Raw genomic sequence first — 17856 nt, forward strand, 5'->3', positions numbered from 1 at the left:
TATTATTCAGCCGTAAAATAACATGTAAGAGATTTATTTTAATTTGTATCAATAAAAAGCGTTCCTATATGTGCGTGGTAAATTATTATCGCAATTTTGGCCCCAAAGAACGTGGTTATAAAAATAAACAATCCACAAACGCCAAGGACTAAAGGCCTCACAACTAGCCAATGCATCAACCACGGGGGCACACCAGAGCATAAGGTTCATCCTTTGCTTCAAGGCAAATCTTGATCACCCCCACTAATCAAGGGTCAAGTCCTGATTTGTCAAGCCTGGCGAGATGACAAAATGAAGCTACTTTAACAAATATAAATCATTAATTTGACAAGAGAAACAAAAACGGATCAAACCATCGGGACAAATAGACAGCACGATAAATAATTAACAATCGATAATTATTACCCTCTAGTGACCACGAACACAAACTATTCACTCACCTGGGCTAGGCGGACATATAGAGCTGATGGATGGACACGTTTGTCTGCACAAGGTTTCCCATACTTGTGTCAACACAGTAAATGTATGGAAATTGAGCATTCATTTTAATGGTTCTATACATTAATACAAACATTTTTTTTGTTTTGGTTGATATCTCCTGATAAAGTAGACATCTCAACTAGAGTTGATGCAACCGATGTACAGTATATTAGTGACTAGCAGGGGCTGCCTGGCGTGGTGAGCTTTATCTTGGCCGTGGTTTTGGGACGTGTTGGACGTTGAAAAGCTATGAAGTTATGCGGGTGGTTACATTTTGCCTGCAGCAGCAGCGTTGCCTGACCACACATCCCGATATACACTTTATAGTGGACTTTATTTGGCCTCAAAATGGATGTTACGGTCAATGTGTGGTAGGTTATAACCTTGCACAGATTCTGAAGTACCAACACATAAAATTTGGGGCCTCTAGTACTAGGTTTTACAGGATGGCCGCGAAAGGGTAATGTGCAAACAACACTTGAAAGTATTGATGTAAATGTCTAGTTTTTTGGGGGGAGGAGTGACAAATCAACCATGTGCGGCCTTGTACATGGGCATTTACGATATGTCTGAAAATGGTAAAATGATTGGATAACTGTTATCTGTAAATAGGTGCACCATTCCAGTATATAAAAGAGATGTAGTCCCATACATCCTCCCAAAAAAGTATCATGCAGTACATAGTTATATCGTTATACATTGAAAAAGAAAAAAATTAACATTGGAGTGTCCTGAACTATTGTGAGTATTTTGTCCGTGGAATGTTATTCCCCTCGTAAGTTCCATAATTAATATATTCCTACTGTTGATAAATAGCAAAGTTAACTCGTGACGAACATCCAAATAGTGTTGCCATGTAAAGCAGTTTACCTTTGCTTTCTTTCTTTTTTTTTTACATTATCTTCTATGTAAATCACATGCAGGACAAAGGCAGTAGACATCAGTATACTTTTGCATGAATTACAAGGACATTGGTCGACAATGTTATGGACAAGCAAATATTGGTTTTGAAACTGGGTCCCTACATCATGAGCAAGAGGAATTAAGATGGGAACATCAACAGTATTTTGAAATGCAGAAAGTCATTGCAGCTTTGCATTCAGTGACTCGGTAGTATCATGGATGGACCTAGCAAGATGAGATGTTATTTTGGGGGAAAGATCTTTGCTCATTGTGTCGTCAATAATCCACCAGAGGCTAACTAACGCTGGATCAAGTTAATGCTGAGGGAGATGGGTCCCTTGGTTTCTTTGTTTCCTCCCCGTTTGCACGTGTACCTTTATCGGCTCTTTTTTTTTTTTTTTTTTTTTTTTTTTTGTATACAAGATCGAGGCTCGTGAAAGAGCTAACATTAATCACACAAAAAGTCAAACCGACACACAAAACACAAAAAATAAGGGGAGCGGCAGACAAGATGGGGAGAGAGGGGGAAGGACACAAACACAACATTTGAGAGCAGGGACATCGGGAGAAATGTTTGAGGGGGAGGGCTTTGGGGGAGGTGGGAGAGGTATAAAACATATGAACACTGCAAGGACTTCCAGGAAAGAAGTTGGAATTTCAAAAAAAAGTGTATCTGGGGTGAATTAGCCGGGGTAGAAAAGATCAAGGTTTTGGATGGGGGAAGATAAGAGATGGTGGTGAACAGCTGTTTTAAAGACCTGGAGGAAGGAGTTGGATTGAAGGGAGTGTGGGAGTTTGTTCCAGAGGCAGGAGAAAAGGGGAATGAAAGAGTGAAGGTGAGCAGAGAGCCTAGATTTTGGCAGTTTAACCATAAGAGGGTTGCAGGCAGATCTTGTGCGACCTGAAGGAATATTGGGGGGACAGAGCACAGAGAGAGCTGGGGGAGCAAGGCCCTGAGAGGAGTCGGTAGAAGACAGAAAAACCACCAACCTGCCTGCGGTGAGTGAGTGAAAGGCCCTCGGAGTTAACTTCATCGCAGGAGATTCCAATGATTCTGAAAGCTTTGGTTTCAACAGCGTGAAGCTGAGCTAGGTGTGAGGCAGGAGCACCAGCCCAGAGGGGGGAACGGTATTCCATTGAGCTGTGGATGAAAGCCTTGTATGTGGTGAGGAGCTCAGGTGTGCCAAGGAAGGACTTCGCACGACGGAGGATGCCCAGTCGGCGACTGGCTTTGGAGGCCAGCTTGGAAATGTGGATTTCCCAAGAAAGATCTTGGCAGTTAGTGAGACCCAAAAGCTTGAGCGACAGAACTTCTTGGAGAGGATTGTTGAGAAAGTAGATGGGGGGGGTTTTCCAGTCGGTCCTTTCGGATAGACATTAGAAGAGTGTGAGATTTGTCAGGATTGAAAGACATGTTCCACTTGTTTGACCAGTCTGTGATTTTTTTCCAGGTCTGTAGAGAGTGAGGAGGCTGCAGACTGCCGATCTGAGGGATGAGGAATGGAGCGGCAGATAGTGGAGTCATCATCAAAGAGATAGAGAGGATTTTCCAGAGAGTCGGAGAGATCATTGATGAAGACCAGAAATATCACAGGGCCTAGAACACTACCTTGGGGAACTCCAGCCAGAACAGGAAGGGGAGATAAGAGTAATCCATTCAGGGCCACACGTTGCCTTTGACCAGAGAGGAAGTCCGCAAGCCATGAGTGGAGGTTTCCATGGATACCATAGGAGGAGAGTTTGGTGAGCAGAGCTGGGTGCCAGACCATATCGAAGGCACGTGATATGTCAAGTGAGACAGCTCTAATTTCCTGTTTGGCATTGAGGACCTCCATCCATTGTTGAGACAGCAGAAGCAACATGTCCAGAGTAGAATGACCTGGTCTGAATCCAATGACCTGGTCTCTTGCACAAATAGGCTACCTGTTCACTTTCTGCTATATCTGTTCTCATCCTAGTTTATTTATCAAGACCCCTGGTTTAGCACAGCATATTTGGTAACTGTTGCTCTCGTTACTGTTCCTAGTGTCACCCATTTCTGAAGGGATAGCAGAATTGTACATGTCTGCCTCTCTGTGCCTGCCTCACTTCGGTTTGTGTTTTCCTCTCTGTATGTGTGAGCGCACACACCTGTGTGTCTTTGTGTCCCCACACATAGCCTATAGAGCCCCCTGGTGTGTGAGTTGCTAGACAAATAACCCAGTGAGGCCCTGCGTTGTTAAATGCTCTGTCTTGTCTGTAAATGTAACTGCTGTAGTGAGTTCTATCACCGTTTTGGAATACTCGGCCACCTATGGAAAAGATCAGATCCGTTTCGGAGATCCTAAATTTTATAATTTGCTTCTGTCCAAAGCTCTTTCCATCCTCAACGAAAAACAAGTTTAAATCGATCTGTATTTGCAATCTTAACATTTTCAGGCAGGCATAAAATAACAGATTCTGCGTCAATGTTGCAATCCATCCACGACCGTGCCCCCCTAGCCAATGAAACTTCCTTGGCAACTTGATGTGCCTGACGGTGTGAGGAGCATCCATAAAGTACCATAATCCACCCAAATATGCATTTTCATTTTGTATCGACTTCAAATGATGTTGAGATTATCCTGTATAGCAGGGAAGTGAGTCGTATCTTCATCGGATAGACCCGTTCCTTTCTACAAAACCATTTATTTCGCTTTATACACTTGATACCACAGGTTTTTTGGATCGTCGTAAATGTAAGCAGGTGTGTACTGAGCTATGCTGCTTTATCTGTGGAAAGCGATTGGCTTTGTTTAAAGAATGTACGAAGTAGCACTACCCTGGAGAGCCTTTCAGCCACGGATTGTTACACTTGTGTCCTGGCAAAGCTGCAGTAATGGGCATCATCTATCATTTGAATGGCCGATGTGCAAGATTTATAGCAACCTGGGAGTAAGGTGGGGGGTTGAGCACATCACTTTCCAGTGTGAGTGTATAAGAATGTAACAACCTAACGAATGAGATTAACTGCATTGATGTATCCTACATAGTGCCATGACGATGTGAAATTTGCATGCTGAATCCCTACTCCCCTTCCTTGAATTGGATAAAGCTTGCAAATATGCAGTCGAACAGTAAAAAGTTTTATACAAATTAGACACGTTTTTTTCTTGCACAAGTATATATGCATCAAATTTTGGCTTTAAGAGTTCACATTGTCATCCAATTGATCATATCGCATCATCAGGGGATATTAAACGCTTTTTCATTATTTCATGTATGTTGGGCAATGGTGGTCAATGCTGAATGGACTTCTTTTTTTTTTTTTGTACAACATGTAAAATAATCGGTTGCTGTAATTACCTCCGCTCCAAAGGTGGATGGAGGTTATGTTTTCACCCCTGTCTGTCCGTTTGTCTGTCCGTTTGTTTGTGAACAAAATATCTCAAAAAGTTGTGGACTGATTTGGATGAAATTTGGCAGAGATGTAGCGTATGTGACAAGGGCGAAATGATTCGATTTTGGTGAAGATCTGGATTCGGATCCGGCTACTAGAATTTTGAAAGTGATTCTTCACCATTGGGAGATTGGACAAAAATGATACATAGCAGGATATCTCAAAAATTTGTGGACTGATTTCGACGAAACTTGGTGTACTGGTTCGGTGTCTGACAAGGACCGTTCGATTCGATTTTGGTGAATATCTGAATATGTATTCCGATATGATAATTATTTAATTTTAAAAGTGATTCTTCACCATTGCGAAATAGGGCCAAAAACTATACAGAGCGGGATATTTCAAAAAGTTATGGACGGATTTGGACAAAACTTGCTGGACAGGTTGTGTGTGTGTGACAAGGAAGAATCGATTCAATTTTGGTGAAGATCCGGATCCGGCTAGAATAATTTTTTAAGTGATTCTTCACCATTGAGTGATATTGCCAACCAGGCGGAGGTATGCTCTCTACTGAGTGCCGTTCTAGTTATGTATGATATTATATATGCTGAGTAAGTTACATGGGCAGCGGCATCGATACTAGTCGGTGTTGTCGCTAAAACCAACATGGTTGCCAACATTGTCATGTGCGCTGTTGGACTGAGGTGTGTTGGACGCTGTTGGACGGGTAGCCACTCCAAAGCAAGATACTCGAATGGTTTTCCTCCCAGTAAACTGACGTACTTATTTTGCGGACCTCGGAAGGATGACAGGTGAGTCAACCCACCCGGTGTTTCATGAACAGCATGACACGTGCACAAACTCGGGACTACCCTCAGATCTTGACCCCCAGATCTTAAAGCCAACCACCTTTTTTGTATAAATAGTCGAGGCTCGTGGAACAGCTCGTGTTAGTACACTGAACGGATCGCAACAAAACAGGACAGAAGGGGAACAGTTGAGAGAGGGAGGAAATGCCAACAGCAGAGTTGAAGGCCAAGACAGAGGCAGACTTGGACAAGCAATGTGGTGTGGAAAGGATGCATGGGGTGGAGAAGATAGATGCAGAAGGAAAACTCAGAAGGGAAAACTGGAAATATGGAAGGCGGGATTGGCGTGGGAGGGAGGAGTTAACGAGGGTAGAAAAGATCATGGTTTTGGATTGGGGATTTATCTGAGATGGTGGTAAACAGCTGTCTTTAATACCTGCAGGGAAGAGTGAGATCAAATAGCATGTGGAATTTCATTCCACAGGCGGGAAAGAAAAAGAGGAAAGAACGAGTGGAGGTGAGCAGTGATCCTGGATTTAGCTAGTTTCACCAGTTTTCACCAGAAGGGGGTCGATGGTGGACCATATGTGTCCTGCAGATACCCTGGGAGGGAAGGAGAGGGGTGGTGGAGTACAAAGCATTGAAAGGGCAGAGGGAGCAAGACCAGAAAGGAGGTGGTGGAATGCAGAGAAACCACCGGCCTATCTCTGATGGCGAACTGACAGACTCGGCTTCATCGTGAGAGATTCCAATAATCTTGAAGACCGTAGTTTCCACGGCGTCAAGCTGAGCAAGAGGCAGAGGACCCAGCCCAGAGGGCCCCATCAAGTACTCCACCAGCAGTACTCCATCAAGCTGCAGATGAAGACCTTGTAGGTGGACAGGAGTTAATGCTGTGCCAAGGAAGGACTTTGAACGACGGAGGACGCCCAGTTGGCGGCTGGCTTTGCAGGTTCGACATTGAAATGTGGTTTGCTCAAGAAAGATCATGGCTGATAGTGAGACCCAGGAGATTGAATGACTGAACTTCCTCAAGAGGATTGTTACTAAAGTAGATAGGATGGTTGCCATACTTTCCTTTCGGGAAGAGGGAGTAAGAGCATGAGATTTGTCAGGATTGAAAGACATATTCCAAGTGGTTGATTTGCCAAGGTCTGAAGAGAGAAAAGGCTGCAGCCTGCCTGTTGGAAGGATGTCACAGCAGTGGGTGGAGTCATCAGCAGAGATAAAGAGGATGTTCCAGATGGTCAGAGATTATTTATGATGAACAGGAATACGACTGTGCTCAGAACGCTTATTTTGGGTTCTCCAGTTAAGCTTTAACCATTTAGCCAACACCATGGTTCAAAATCCTATCAACGACTTTAAATGATTGACTTTAAGAATTGTCCTTGTGTGACACTCAGCACTTAAATGATAGAGCACGGAAAACAAATCCTATTGGTTGACATCCATGTGGAGCAGGAAATCTGTCCTTAATTGATGTGCTGAGTGGGGAGAGAAAAGCGACATCATAAAATGTTCCAACTGCCCTGAACGTTTTGCGCAACATCTAATTACCTTTGCATATCGTAAATTGTCGACACCATCAGGTGCAAAGTATGCTCCTTTAATCCTCAATTCGCCATATGGATTTTCTGGAAAATCATCCAAAATTATAGCGTCGTCCATATAAATGAACACATATTACTTGCAGAAGATACACTTCTCATTTACCAAATGTCGACATTAATATAAATATAACTTGCCTTTTCGTGCCATGAGTAAGGAAGCAATTTGGTAAATGAACAGGCCTTTTTTTTTTCTTGAATTATCCAGGATTCGGAATTATTGGTTCATGAAATGACACTTGGAGAGCTCTTTTAACATGCCAGGCCCTCGACTTTCCATCGTGCTACCAAGGGCTGGGATACTCTTGAAGATTTGGTTACTCGAGTAAAACCTTATCCTTCCTCACTTAAAATTACCGTTTGGTAAATTTATGTTCGCTTTGGGTTTTACACACATTTGACGAACTGCGACACACACATGACAACCTCAGTAGCCAGATTTTGAATCAATATTGCTCGTTAATCTTGGCATTTTACTCCTGCCTGCAAAAAGCAGCTCAGCCACAAGTCTATTTCTCACTAGCAGGGTCTACCCAGCGCTACCCACGGAGAGAGGGGGTTTCCGGGAGGGGGGTGGGGGGGGGGGCAATCTTCAACTGCAAAATCGGTTGGGGATTGGGCCAGCCGGTTTTTTTCTCTCTCCCATTTTTAGAACTACACATACATACATACATATGTTTATAGGTAAGTGAGGGTTACTGTCTGATGTACCATACTGTTACAGAGCATCTCGCCGAAGCAGTTTCTTGGTAAGTGGTCATGATGGGTAGTTTGCCATCCCTCTCCCGGCAGTAGTTAGACCAGGAATTTGTTGAGTGTGCTGGTGATAACTCGCCTTCTCTTCATGAAGGACACAATGGGATCTTTAACATCCAGCAACTAATGCCAACAGATTTAACGCCAGCGTAACGTCCATCAAAGGGACGGCACACACTTTGATGAATCACCAGGATGACAGTTTATATCTTGGTCGGGATTCAAACCCAGGCGAGACGGTTTATGGAGGTGAGTGTGCGTACCTTGGCCATCCCGTCAGCCCCAAGGGTGGATTCATGTTGATTGAAATTCTTATCGATAGGGATGGAGGACGTGCCATGTATTCCCTCAATAGACATTTTTTCTTGGCTACACCTGATTCCTTTTCTGATTTGTTTCTTTATTTTGAATATATTTGTCTTGATTTCCTTAATTCTGCACTTTTGGAGCTTTTATCAGTGGTACAAGCATTGCATTGGTGAGCAGTGTTGTTCTTTGAACACTGAATAAGATAGTTTACCTTGATGACAGCAATTTGGCTTTCAGTGGAGTGGGAATATTTGTTGGTTGCTCATGACGTATTCTAGTGGGGCAACTTAGCATAACAATTGTGCATTTTGTGTGGGAAAGCACCAAATTTGGCACACTAGTAGACTATCATATTATGAAAAGATCTGGATATTGGGCCATCTCAGATTCAGAGATTTGATTTTTGCAAGATTTCGATTCGATTGGGATCGAAGAGAACACCTTCTTCGTCTTCTGTACAGTGAAGTTGCCAGTCCTGAATTCTCTGGCTACATCTGGGTGCTTCATTGGGAGTGCAACCCTGTCCCTCAGGTGAACAGGGACCCACCTGGCATAGTGTGTGTGGTCTAAGGCATGGAACCATGGGACCAGTTCCGTCAGGGCATCGAGGTACATCGTGAATGAAGCCTGCCGCAGAGAACGCACGTAGACCAGTACCAACATCTCTAGTTCCAGCACAGTTGCCCAGTACTGAAAGTTGGGAATGTCTTCTCCTCTCTGGTGACACCAGTCTTCGAAGTCAGGCAGGTCTTCTGCATCATCGGCATATGTCATACAGTGGCGTTCATACGCACGGTGTTGCAGGATGTGCAGTGCCGCTGCAGTGATTTGATGAGCTCTTCTTGTGCGGGTGACGTGGGCAGCTCGCAGGAAGGAGTCGGCCGTCCCTGGCGTTGCAATCTCAGCTTGCATATCTGCTAAATCTGCAAATCTTGCAAAAATCAAATCTCTGAATCTGAGATGGCCCAATATCCAGATCTTTTCATAATATGATAGTCTACTAGTGTGCCAAATTTGGTGCTTTCCTCACAAAATGCACAATTGTTATGCTATATTTAGCTTAGCTGCCGGACTATTCGTGTATTTCGCTGTTCAGTAAACCATGAGGTTTTAAATTCGAACGCTGTTTCTGACCATCCTTTTGTATGATATTTGAGGATTTTGGAGAGCATTCTTGGAATAATTGTCAAAATTGTTTGAATAGGACAATAAAGGGTGGTGATGTTTCCATGTTTTATTAATTTTATTGTTAATTTTGTTCTTGATCACATCACTGGAAATATATATCGGGTTTCCTTTTGGATTTGCCATCCTCTTCATCTTTCAATTGAATGTTGTTTCTTCTCATCCTACGTCTTCACCAGGGTTGACAAGAAGGAGCGAGCAGCTGCGCGACGCCGTGAATGGGAACGACGCAACCAGGAAGCACTCCAACAGGAAGCAGCACTAGTTGGTGCAGAGCACCTGTTCAAGGAACCTTACAAGGCATGCACCACTCTGCACCTGTGACATTAATGCAACAAAACACACTTCTCGACATATGGAGAGTCTATTTATATTTTGTTCTATTTTGCCCAGAGGGATCTTGATTAGCTCAGGCTCTGTGCAGGATTCACTTTTTTGGGGAATCAAATCAAATTGAAGTTGTATCTTACTTTTACAAACGATTTGTGCCCAGACATTGGGACACAAAATGTAAGCTGTTCAGCCTGGCAGAGGTATGCAATCTACTGAGTGCTGTTCTGGTTTCAAATGTATTTACATCAATCACTTCCTGCTGTTTTAAGTACTCTGTTTAAAATCAATTGAAAAATAATTCATAAAAATGGTTGTTTATTTGTTTAGTTAGTTTTGCTAAATTTCCGTCATTTCCTCGAGTAGACCTGTTATATTTGCAATCAATCCTGGTGCACCTCAGGTGAATGAAGGTATTTGCAAGTGAGTGCCATGCGGCATGCAGTATAGTACACCCGACGAGGGAAACTCTAAAGTTGCTCTTGGGTGATGCCCCAGGACATTGAGAAGCATTGCCTGAAATTTGCACTGAGTTGCGACTCCAGTTTGTAGCTGCATTGTGTACCAACTTAAGACCAGATAGCATGCCGTACTGTAGGTATCCTCAGCTTGAAGCATTTCTATAAATGCAAACCTTATTTCCAAACCTTCCGTGATCTGTTTGTGTGATCTGCTTCCGTGATCTGTTTGTCTGTTTGTGTATTTCCAAAATCTGTTTGTGTGAAAGAATAATTTGGGGTTTTAGGTCGGATTTTTCCTCCCCCTTATTTGGCTCTTCTGATTCCATCCTCACAACTAACCACCACCACCACCCCTTCCTCATCCCCTTTCACCTCTTGCATCTCCTCCTCTTCCCTTTTCAAGATGTGATGTCAAATGGCACCAAGCTCCTGCCCTACCTTGACCATGATCCTCCTCCACTCCTCTCTGTCCTCAGCCAACTCTCTCCACCCTCCAACTAACCCCACCTTATTGATATCCCTCTTCACACAATCCTCCCATCTCAACCATGGTCTACCTCTTTTTCTCCAACCCTGTTCCCTCAACCTATCCGCTCTCTTTGCCATTCTCTCTTCCCCCATCCACACCAAATGTCCAGCCCATCTCAGGCGGTATTTCACCAATCTCCCTGTCAAGCTCATCTGCATACAAATCTCCTACCTCAGTTAATCCAGCCTCTTCTCTCCTGCAATCCTCCCGAGAAGATATAAGAGGGGAAAGGGGGTGAGGAAGGGATGGTGTTGGTGGTGGTGGTTAGTTGTGGGGATGGAATAAGAGCCAAATAAGGTGTCAAAAATCCGACCTAAAACCCCAAATTAGTTTTCACAAAAAAAATGTACAGAGCGGTTTGCAAATAAGGTTTGCTACTAAGCCATTGCATTTATATAAATGCTTCAAGCTGATGATCCCTCCAATAAGACATTCCAGTTGGTCTTAAGTTTATCCTCTTACATATGCTCTCATAAATGAAACTTCCTTGTTTCTCATTAATCCTCCCTCCTAAACTTCCCTCCGCACAATGCTTATCAATGCCACAATGGTTAACCTCTTTCTCTTATCACCCCCCATTTTCTTATGCTGTTTTAATTCTCATCTTGGTTCTCACCCCGGCGTATATTGCTCATTTAAGGAAGTTGCTTATCCGTTCAGATTCTCGTCATTTGGGTGTTGTTTCCATTCCATGGTCCTATTACTTTGCAGCATGAGTTTTAAAATGATTTACTTAGGACTGTTCATATATTACTTGGTCTTTATCACTGATCATTTGTTGTATTAGTCTATATGACTGTTCATTTATTGGTCTTTATCAAACATGTGAAACACTTGATTTAACACCACACCTTGGAGAGATTGGGGCTGGGGAGGACATACCAAGTAAATCCCTAAACTTCATCTTCCTATAGATAAATCGACATGAGCTCAACATTTTTGAATGGTTAACATTGCTTTCCCATCTTGTTGCAGACAAATAAAGGGGATGAGCTTTCAAGCCTCATCCAAAACACACTTGGCAATTACGACGAGATGAAAGATATTCTGAGCAATCGGTCAAACCAGAGTCGCTTTGTAGGAATCCCCGCAGTGGCAGTGCCGTTGACCCCAAATGACCAATCGGACCAATCTTTTTTTTCGGACCAGCGTCCTGGTGCTGCATCTTCCTTCCACAACACTGGTAGTGTTAACCAAACAGCCCGTCAAGCTGGCTCGGTCCAGGCATCAAGTTCATCTTTTGCCAGCTACAGCAAAAAAGGAGCGGAGGGGCGGGCACGTGCTTGTGGCCATAGCTCATCTGGAAAAGGCCGGCACTCCATTTCTCTGAACACAGCTTCTCATGGCTATGGCCGAGACAGCTATGGACATTCACAAGGCCCTTCAACGGCTGTGCGTCATGGCTACTCAGCACGCAGTTCAGCGTCCGTGGACCACACATCTCGTGTAGTATCTGGCGGTTTGGATCAGCATCACAGTAGGGAGCGGCATCGTGCGAAGTCACCACGTGATACAGATAATTTTGTATCCACACCACCTGGGCCAGGACCTCCCACTGGGCAGACTTTCCCCGCTTCACTCAGCAAGGTTGCACCGCTGCAGCAGAAACCCACTGCCTATGTGCGGCCCATGGATGGACAAGACCAGGCTGGAAGTGAGGCTTCTGTTGGTGGAACATCTGGTCCAGGTGTCGACAGCTCCTTTGGCCTACAGGGTTTTGGTGGGCCGACAACTGTGCCGCCACCTTCAGTTGTTGATAGTAAAACCTCAGTTGTCAATGCAAAAGCCAAGTTGAGCAAGTTGACCATCCCAGCACAAGCTGAGGTGAGTGGCTTATCTTCATTGTTTTTTGTTATTGGCCCATTATTAGTGATTTGGTGCATTATTATTGTTTTTAATACACTTCTATTCATGATGACAAATGGTATTATCATTCAAGAGCTTGCCACTGCAGCATTGAACATTTCCCAACACTGTAAAACAGCATTTTAAAAGTGGGATTTATGGAATCCTCGGGATTCACAAGCACATTATATATGGCTTCTGCAAAGGAAAGTGCAAGAGAGAATCTAAAGATAAAAATGAGGTTCTAAGAGCCTTTTAAAATTACCTTTGATCATGTAACGATCATTAGAATTTGTAACTAATATACAGCAAGATAGTAACCATGTCTTATTGGCTAGAATGATGCAGTTCACCCACTCTTTGTGAAAGACACCATGGGATCTTTAACGTCCAGCAACTAATGCCCGCAGACAGGACGCCCTTTAACGCCCCTCCCTGGGCCACCACACACATAGATTCCTCCCTCTGCACATGAAACACCAGGATGACAGTTTATAGCTAGGTCGGGATCCAAACCCAGGCTAAGCATCTCAGGTGGGTGTGCATATCTCCAGGCTATCAAGCCTGTCCAGAAAATGAAAGCACGAGAAATATTTATTTTTTAAATATCGTAAATGCACCTTACGAATGATTGTATGTCTATAGGCAATACTGCACTACCTGATTTGTTGATCTTTGGACACAACTGAGGTTGTGGACCTACAATTCAGAAATATTCTGGGATTAAAAGGTGGAAACCTATTTTTGATACATGGAGCCGAGGTGATTATATAGATGGTCATTAAATTGGTGAGTCAGTTACAAGGCCAGCAAATTTGTTTCAATATTCTGTATATTGGATACAAATACATATGACAAGCAAACCAATGTCGAAGTTGATTTGGCATCCACCTCGTCCAATTTCACCGTAATTCAGCAGGTGTTATTGTTTTCGGCTCCATACACATCTGTGCAAATTTCAGGCCAATCAGGCCACGGAACCAAGGTTATTTTGAGTCATGGGCTGACCCTTCCACCCTTTAGAGCAATACAGGTTTTTCTTGCGACGTGAAAGTATGTGATTGATTGGATTGTTTTTGTTTGTTCCTCCCTTTCTCTCCTTTTTTTTTTCGTTCATCCCCTTGCTTGTTGCATCTGACAGTGGCCCCACTGTTCAGTACTTTTCCTGCCTTTTTACTCTGTCACTTATTTCTTCCATGAGCCAAGTCAGGCTCTTGCTGTTAGCCAGAGCATTGCAATGAAGGGAGGTGACACCTAGGCCTTGTGGTGCAGAATATAATTGGCATGAAAGAAGAAAGTACATGCTTCCTCATCTGTTGCTCTCCTGGGCAGCATTGGTGGTACTCCAATGATAGCTGCTTGAACCATTCTTAGTCGGAAGCATGCAGTTAAAAAAGGTTGAAAGGAAATGAAAAAGCAGACAACTTACTCCAAATGCTCATATCTTAGGAGGAAATGTAGTTGCTTGCCTACAAATAACAAAGCTCACGACTTGAACAATCACTCACTACACTTGTCGTCTTGTGTTTGAACGCAATCTTCAGTCACTGTATGCCTAGCTAGCTCGGTGCTTCTCTTCAACTGTCCGAGCCATGGTGTCACAGAACTCCAGATTTGGTTCCTTGGCCTTGCACTAGTCTACAACAGTGCACACTACATACCTTGCTGATTAAAACAACTCACCTCTACCCAATACTCTTTAATAGCACCGGCATCTCTACACCAGTAATGCTCCGCTCCATATAACGTTTTCATTTATGCACATCTGCTCCTGGACTCTGTGTCCTTCTCTCCTGACAAGGTGCAGAAGTTTTTATCAAACCTCGACTCTGATTCTGCAACTGGACCAGATGGCATCAGCCCTCGGGTCCTAAAATCCTGCTCTGCCGCTCTATCTCACCCTCTCTCTGTTCTTTTCACCCTCTCTTTTGCTCAAGGTCATCTGCCAGCATCTTGGAAATCAGCAAACATTACCGCTTTACACAAAAAAGGTGCAAAAACAGATCCTTGCAACTACAGACCAATCAGCCTGCTCCCAATTATAAGCAAAGTCATGGAATCCATCATTGCTTCAGATATCAAATTCTTCCTCTTCTCCAATGGCTTGATCTCTGATCATCAATTTGGATTCAGACCAGGTCATTCTACTCTGGACATGTTGCTTCTGCTGTCTCAACAATGGATGGAGGTCCTCAATGCCAAACAGGAAATCAGAGCTGTCTCACTTGACATATCACGTGCCTTCGATACGGTCTGGCACCCAGCTCTGCTCACCAAACTCACCTCCTATGGTATTCAGGGAAATCTCCACTCATGGCTTGCGGATTTCCTCTGGTCGTAGGCAACGTGTGGCCCTGAATGGATTTCTCTCATCTTCCCTCCCTGTTCTGGCTGGAGTTCCCCAAGGTAGTGTTCTGGGCCCTGTGCTATTTCTGGTCTTCATCAATGACCTCTCCGACTCTCTGGAAAATCCTCTCTATCTCTTTGCTGATGACTCCACTATCTGCCGCTCCATTCCTCATCCCTCAGATCGGCAGTCTGCAGCCTCCCCACTCTCTGCAGACCTGGACAAAATCACAGACTGGTCAAACAAGTGGAACATGTCTTTCAATCCTGACAAATCTCACACTCTTACAATGTCTCTCCGAAAGGACTGACTGGACAACCCTCCCATCTATTTTCTCAACAATCCTCTCCAAGAAGTTCTTTCGCTCAAGCTTTTGGGTCTCACTATCTGCCATGATCTTTCTTGGGAAAACCACATTTCCAAGCTGGCCTCCAAAGCCAGTCGCCGACTGGGCATGCTCCGTCGTGCGAAGTCCTTCCTTGGCACACCTGAGCTCCTCACCACATACAAGGCTTTCATCCGCAGCTCAATGGAATACTGTTCCCCCCTCTGGGCTGGTGCTCCTGCCTTACACCTTGCTCGGCTTCACGCTGTTGAGGCCAAAGCTTTCAGAATCATTGGAATCTCCTGCGAAGTAGTCAAATCCGAGGGCCTTTCACTCACTCACCGCAGGCAGGTTGGTGGTCTTTCTGTCTTCTACCGACTCCTCTCCAGCCTTGCTCCCCCAGCTCTCTCTGTGCTCTGTCCCCCCAATATTCCTTCAGGTCGCACAAGATCTGCCTGCAACCCTCTTATGGTTAAACTGCCAAAGTCTAGGCTCTCTGCTCACCTTCACTCTTTCATTCCCCTTTTCTCCCGCCTCTGGAACAAACTCCCCCACTCCCTTCAATCCCACTCCTCCCTCCAGGTCTTTAAAACAGCTGTTCACCACCATCTCTTATCTTCCCCCATCGAAAACCTTGATATTTTCTACCCCTGGTAATTCACCCCAGAGTCCTTGCAGTGTTCATATGTTTTATTCCTCTCCCACCTCCCCCCAAGTCCTCCCGATGTCCCTGCTCTCAAATGTTGTGTTTGTGTCCTTCCCCCTCTCTCCACATCTTGTCTGCCGCTCCCCTTGTTTTTTGTGTTTTGTGTGTCGGTTTGTCTTTTTGTGTGATTAATGTTAGCTCTTTCACGAGCCTTGATCTTGTATACAAAAAAAAAAAAAAAAAATCCATATAATTTCCCTTTTTGGTGACTATCTCCACTCAAAATGTCTTATTAACCCTAAATAGGTGTAACCCTGGGTATACCCATTCTCAATGGATGGGTACACCCCAGGGTACACCTATATAGGGTTAATATGCTTTGGACATTTAATACAGTAATGTAAAGTCGACAAACGCTACATTTGCTTACTGTTGCTAATTGTATGGCATTGGATTTTGTTCAAACATGTCACTGTTATTCCTGTTTGCTTCTTTTGTTTTATCCCACTCTGCAGAGTGGAAATTCAAATGATGTTGGTGTCGAGGAGATCCTCAGAGTGAGTATTCTTTATTTTATATTTGTGGCTTTTTTTTTTACCTTGACCTAATTTTTCTCAAACAAACATAATTAGGTCAAGTCAACTATAAAAGGTTAATTTATAGATAATTACTTTATTTGATAATCCAAGCCACCTGGGGTAATTGATTAGGTGAGAGAACTGATTGGTTATTTCCTCAAATTGCAGGTGAGAGACGTGATTGGGGCTTGTTATTTATATGTTGACTGCTATTGACATTCCACATGGTGTACATGCTTGGAATCCTGAGTGGTGCGCATTTCTATCGATGCTGTTGTTGATGACTCACTGTTACGTGCTCCTCCCCGACCCCCTGGTCGCGATGTACCTCCGAGTCCCGAGAGGAGCCACGGCAGAAAAATATGTCATTCTGTGTCAGAAATCAATAGTGAAACCACACCAATGATTATCAACAAACAAATGTTGTATTAAAAATCACACAAGAATAACGGTACAACAAATAGCAATCAAAAGTACACTCAATACATCTTATGATGGTACCATCAACTAGCATAGGATAACTCACGGTGTTCCAAGTGAGTGGAAAAACCTTCCCCAATGTCTCTATATTCCCGTCCTCAAGACGAGGTTGACTCGCTCCAGCGATCGCTAGAACAATGTCCAATCGAGACCAGAATCCCGTGCAGATGGCAAGGGCAGTCGCACCACCGAAGCAGCTCTCAGGCGTAGGATAGATATATAAGCAGCTCTCAGATAGATATATATAGATATATGCAAATTGCCTGATTGTGTCTGATGTGGTAAATGTCATAACCACAGCACATACAGTGCTGAATGATGCCTCATTTAAGAGCTATTGGGTCCAGACAGTGCATGGAAAGGTGTAAAATTATTGGTCTTTATGCAATCTCGAGTTGCATTCATTTTTGTTGCACACATGGTGTATATGCTCAGTCGTTGGTTTGCGCATACACGAAGTAAAAAAAAAAAAAAAATTCCATCTGTCTAAATTTACATATATAAAACCGAAACACACGGTTGGTGAAGCTGTCTGTCTGTCCGTAAAGCCGTCCATCCATTTATCCATGTGACTATATATCTATTAATTACATACTGTTTGAACGTTGGTTGCATCCTGTCTATTAATTATGTGCGTCTATTAATTACTTACTATTGAAATGTACCTTTTGACTCTTTAGACTGCTGAGGCCCCTTAGACCTTTGAAGACCCTTTAAGACCCCAAAGACCCTGATGCCCCAAAGGATCATGAAAACCCAAAAGACAATGAAGACCCAAAAGACCCTTCACTACTTAGTGAGCCCGTAGAATACCCTACTCAACACAAAAAGAGGGTTCTCCAGAAGGGCCCAATTAACTTTAAATAAAGATCAAAAAGACTCCAAAGACCCAATATATACCAAGA

The 17856-nt window shown here is 43.7% G+C and overlaps 1 protein-coding gene across 3 annotated transcripts in view; it reads left to right on the plus strand.

Moving 5' to 3' along the window:
* Positions 1-17856, plus strand: part of LOC137413438 (AF4/FMR2 family member 4) — a 156510-nt gene that overhangs the window by 39488 nt on the left and 99166 nt on the right. For all 3 annotated transcript variants that reach the window (XM_068098849.2, XM_068098851.2, XM_068098850.2), the window contains exons 2-4: positions 9590-9710; positions 11706-12554; positions 16409-16450. In XM_068098849.2, coding sequence (XP_067954950.1) covers positions 9590-9710; positions 11706-12554; positions 16409-16450 — 1012 coding nt within the window. The remainder of the gene's footprint in view (positions 1-9589; positions 9711-11705; positions 12555-16408; positions 16451-17856) is intronic.

Source organism: Myxine glutinosa, chromosome 12 (assembly GCF_964187855.1).
Source record: "Myxine glutinosa chromosome 12, kmMyxGlut1.1, whole genome shotgun sequence".
NCBI classification, from domain to species: domain Eukaryota; kingdom Metazoa; phylum Chordata; class Myxini; order Myxiniformes; family Myxinidae; genus Myxine; species Myxine glutinosa.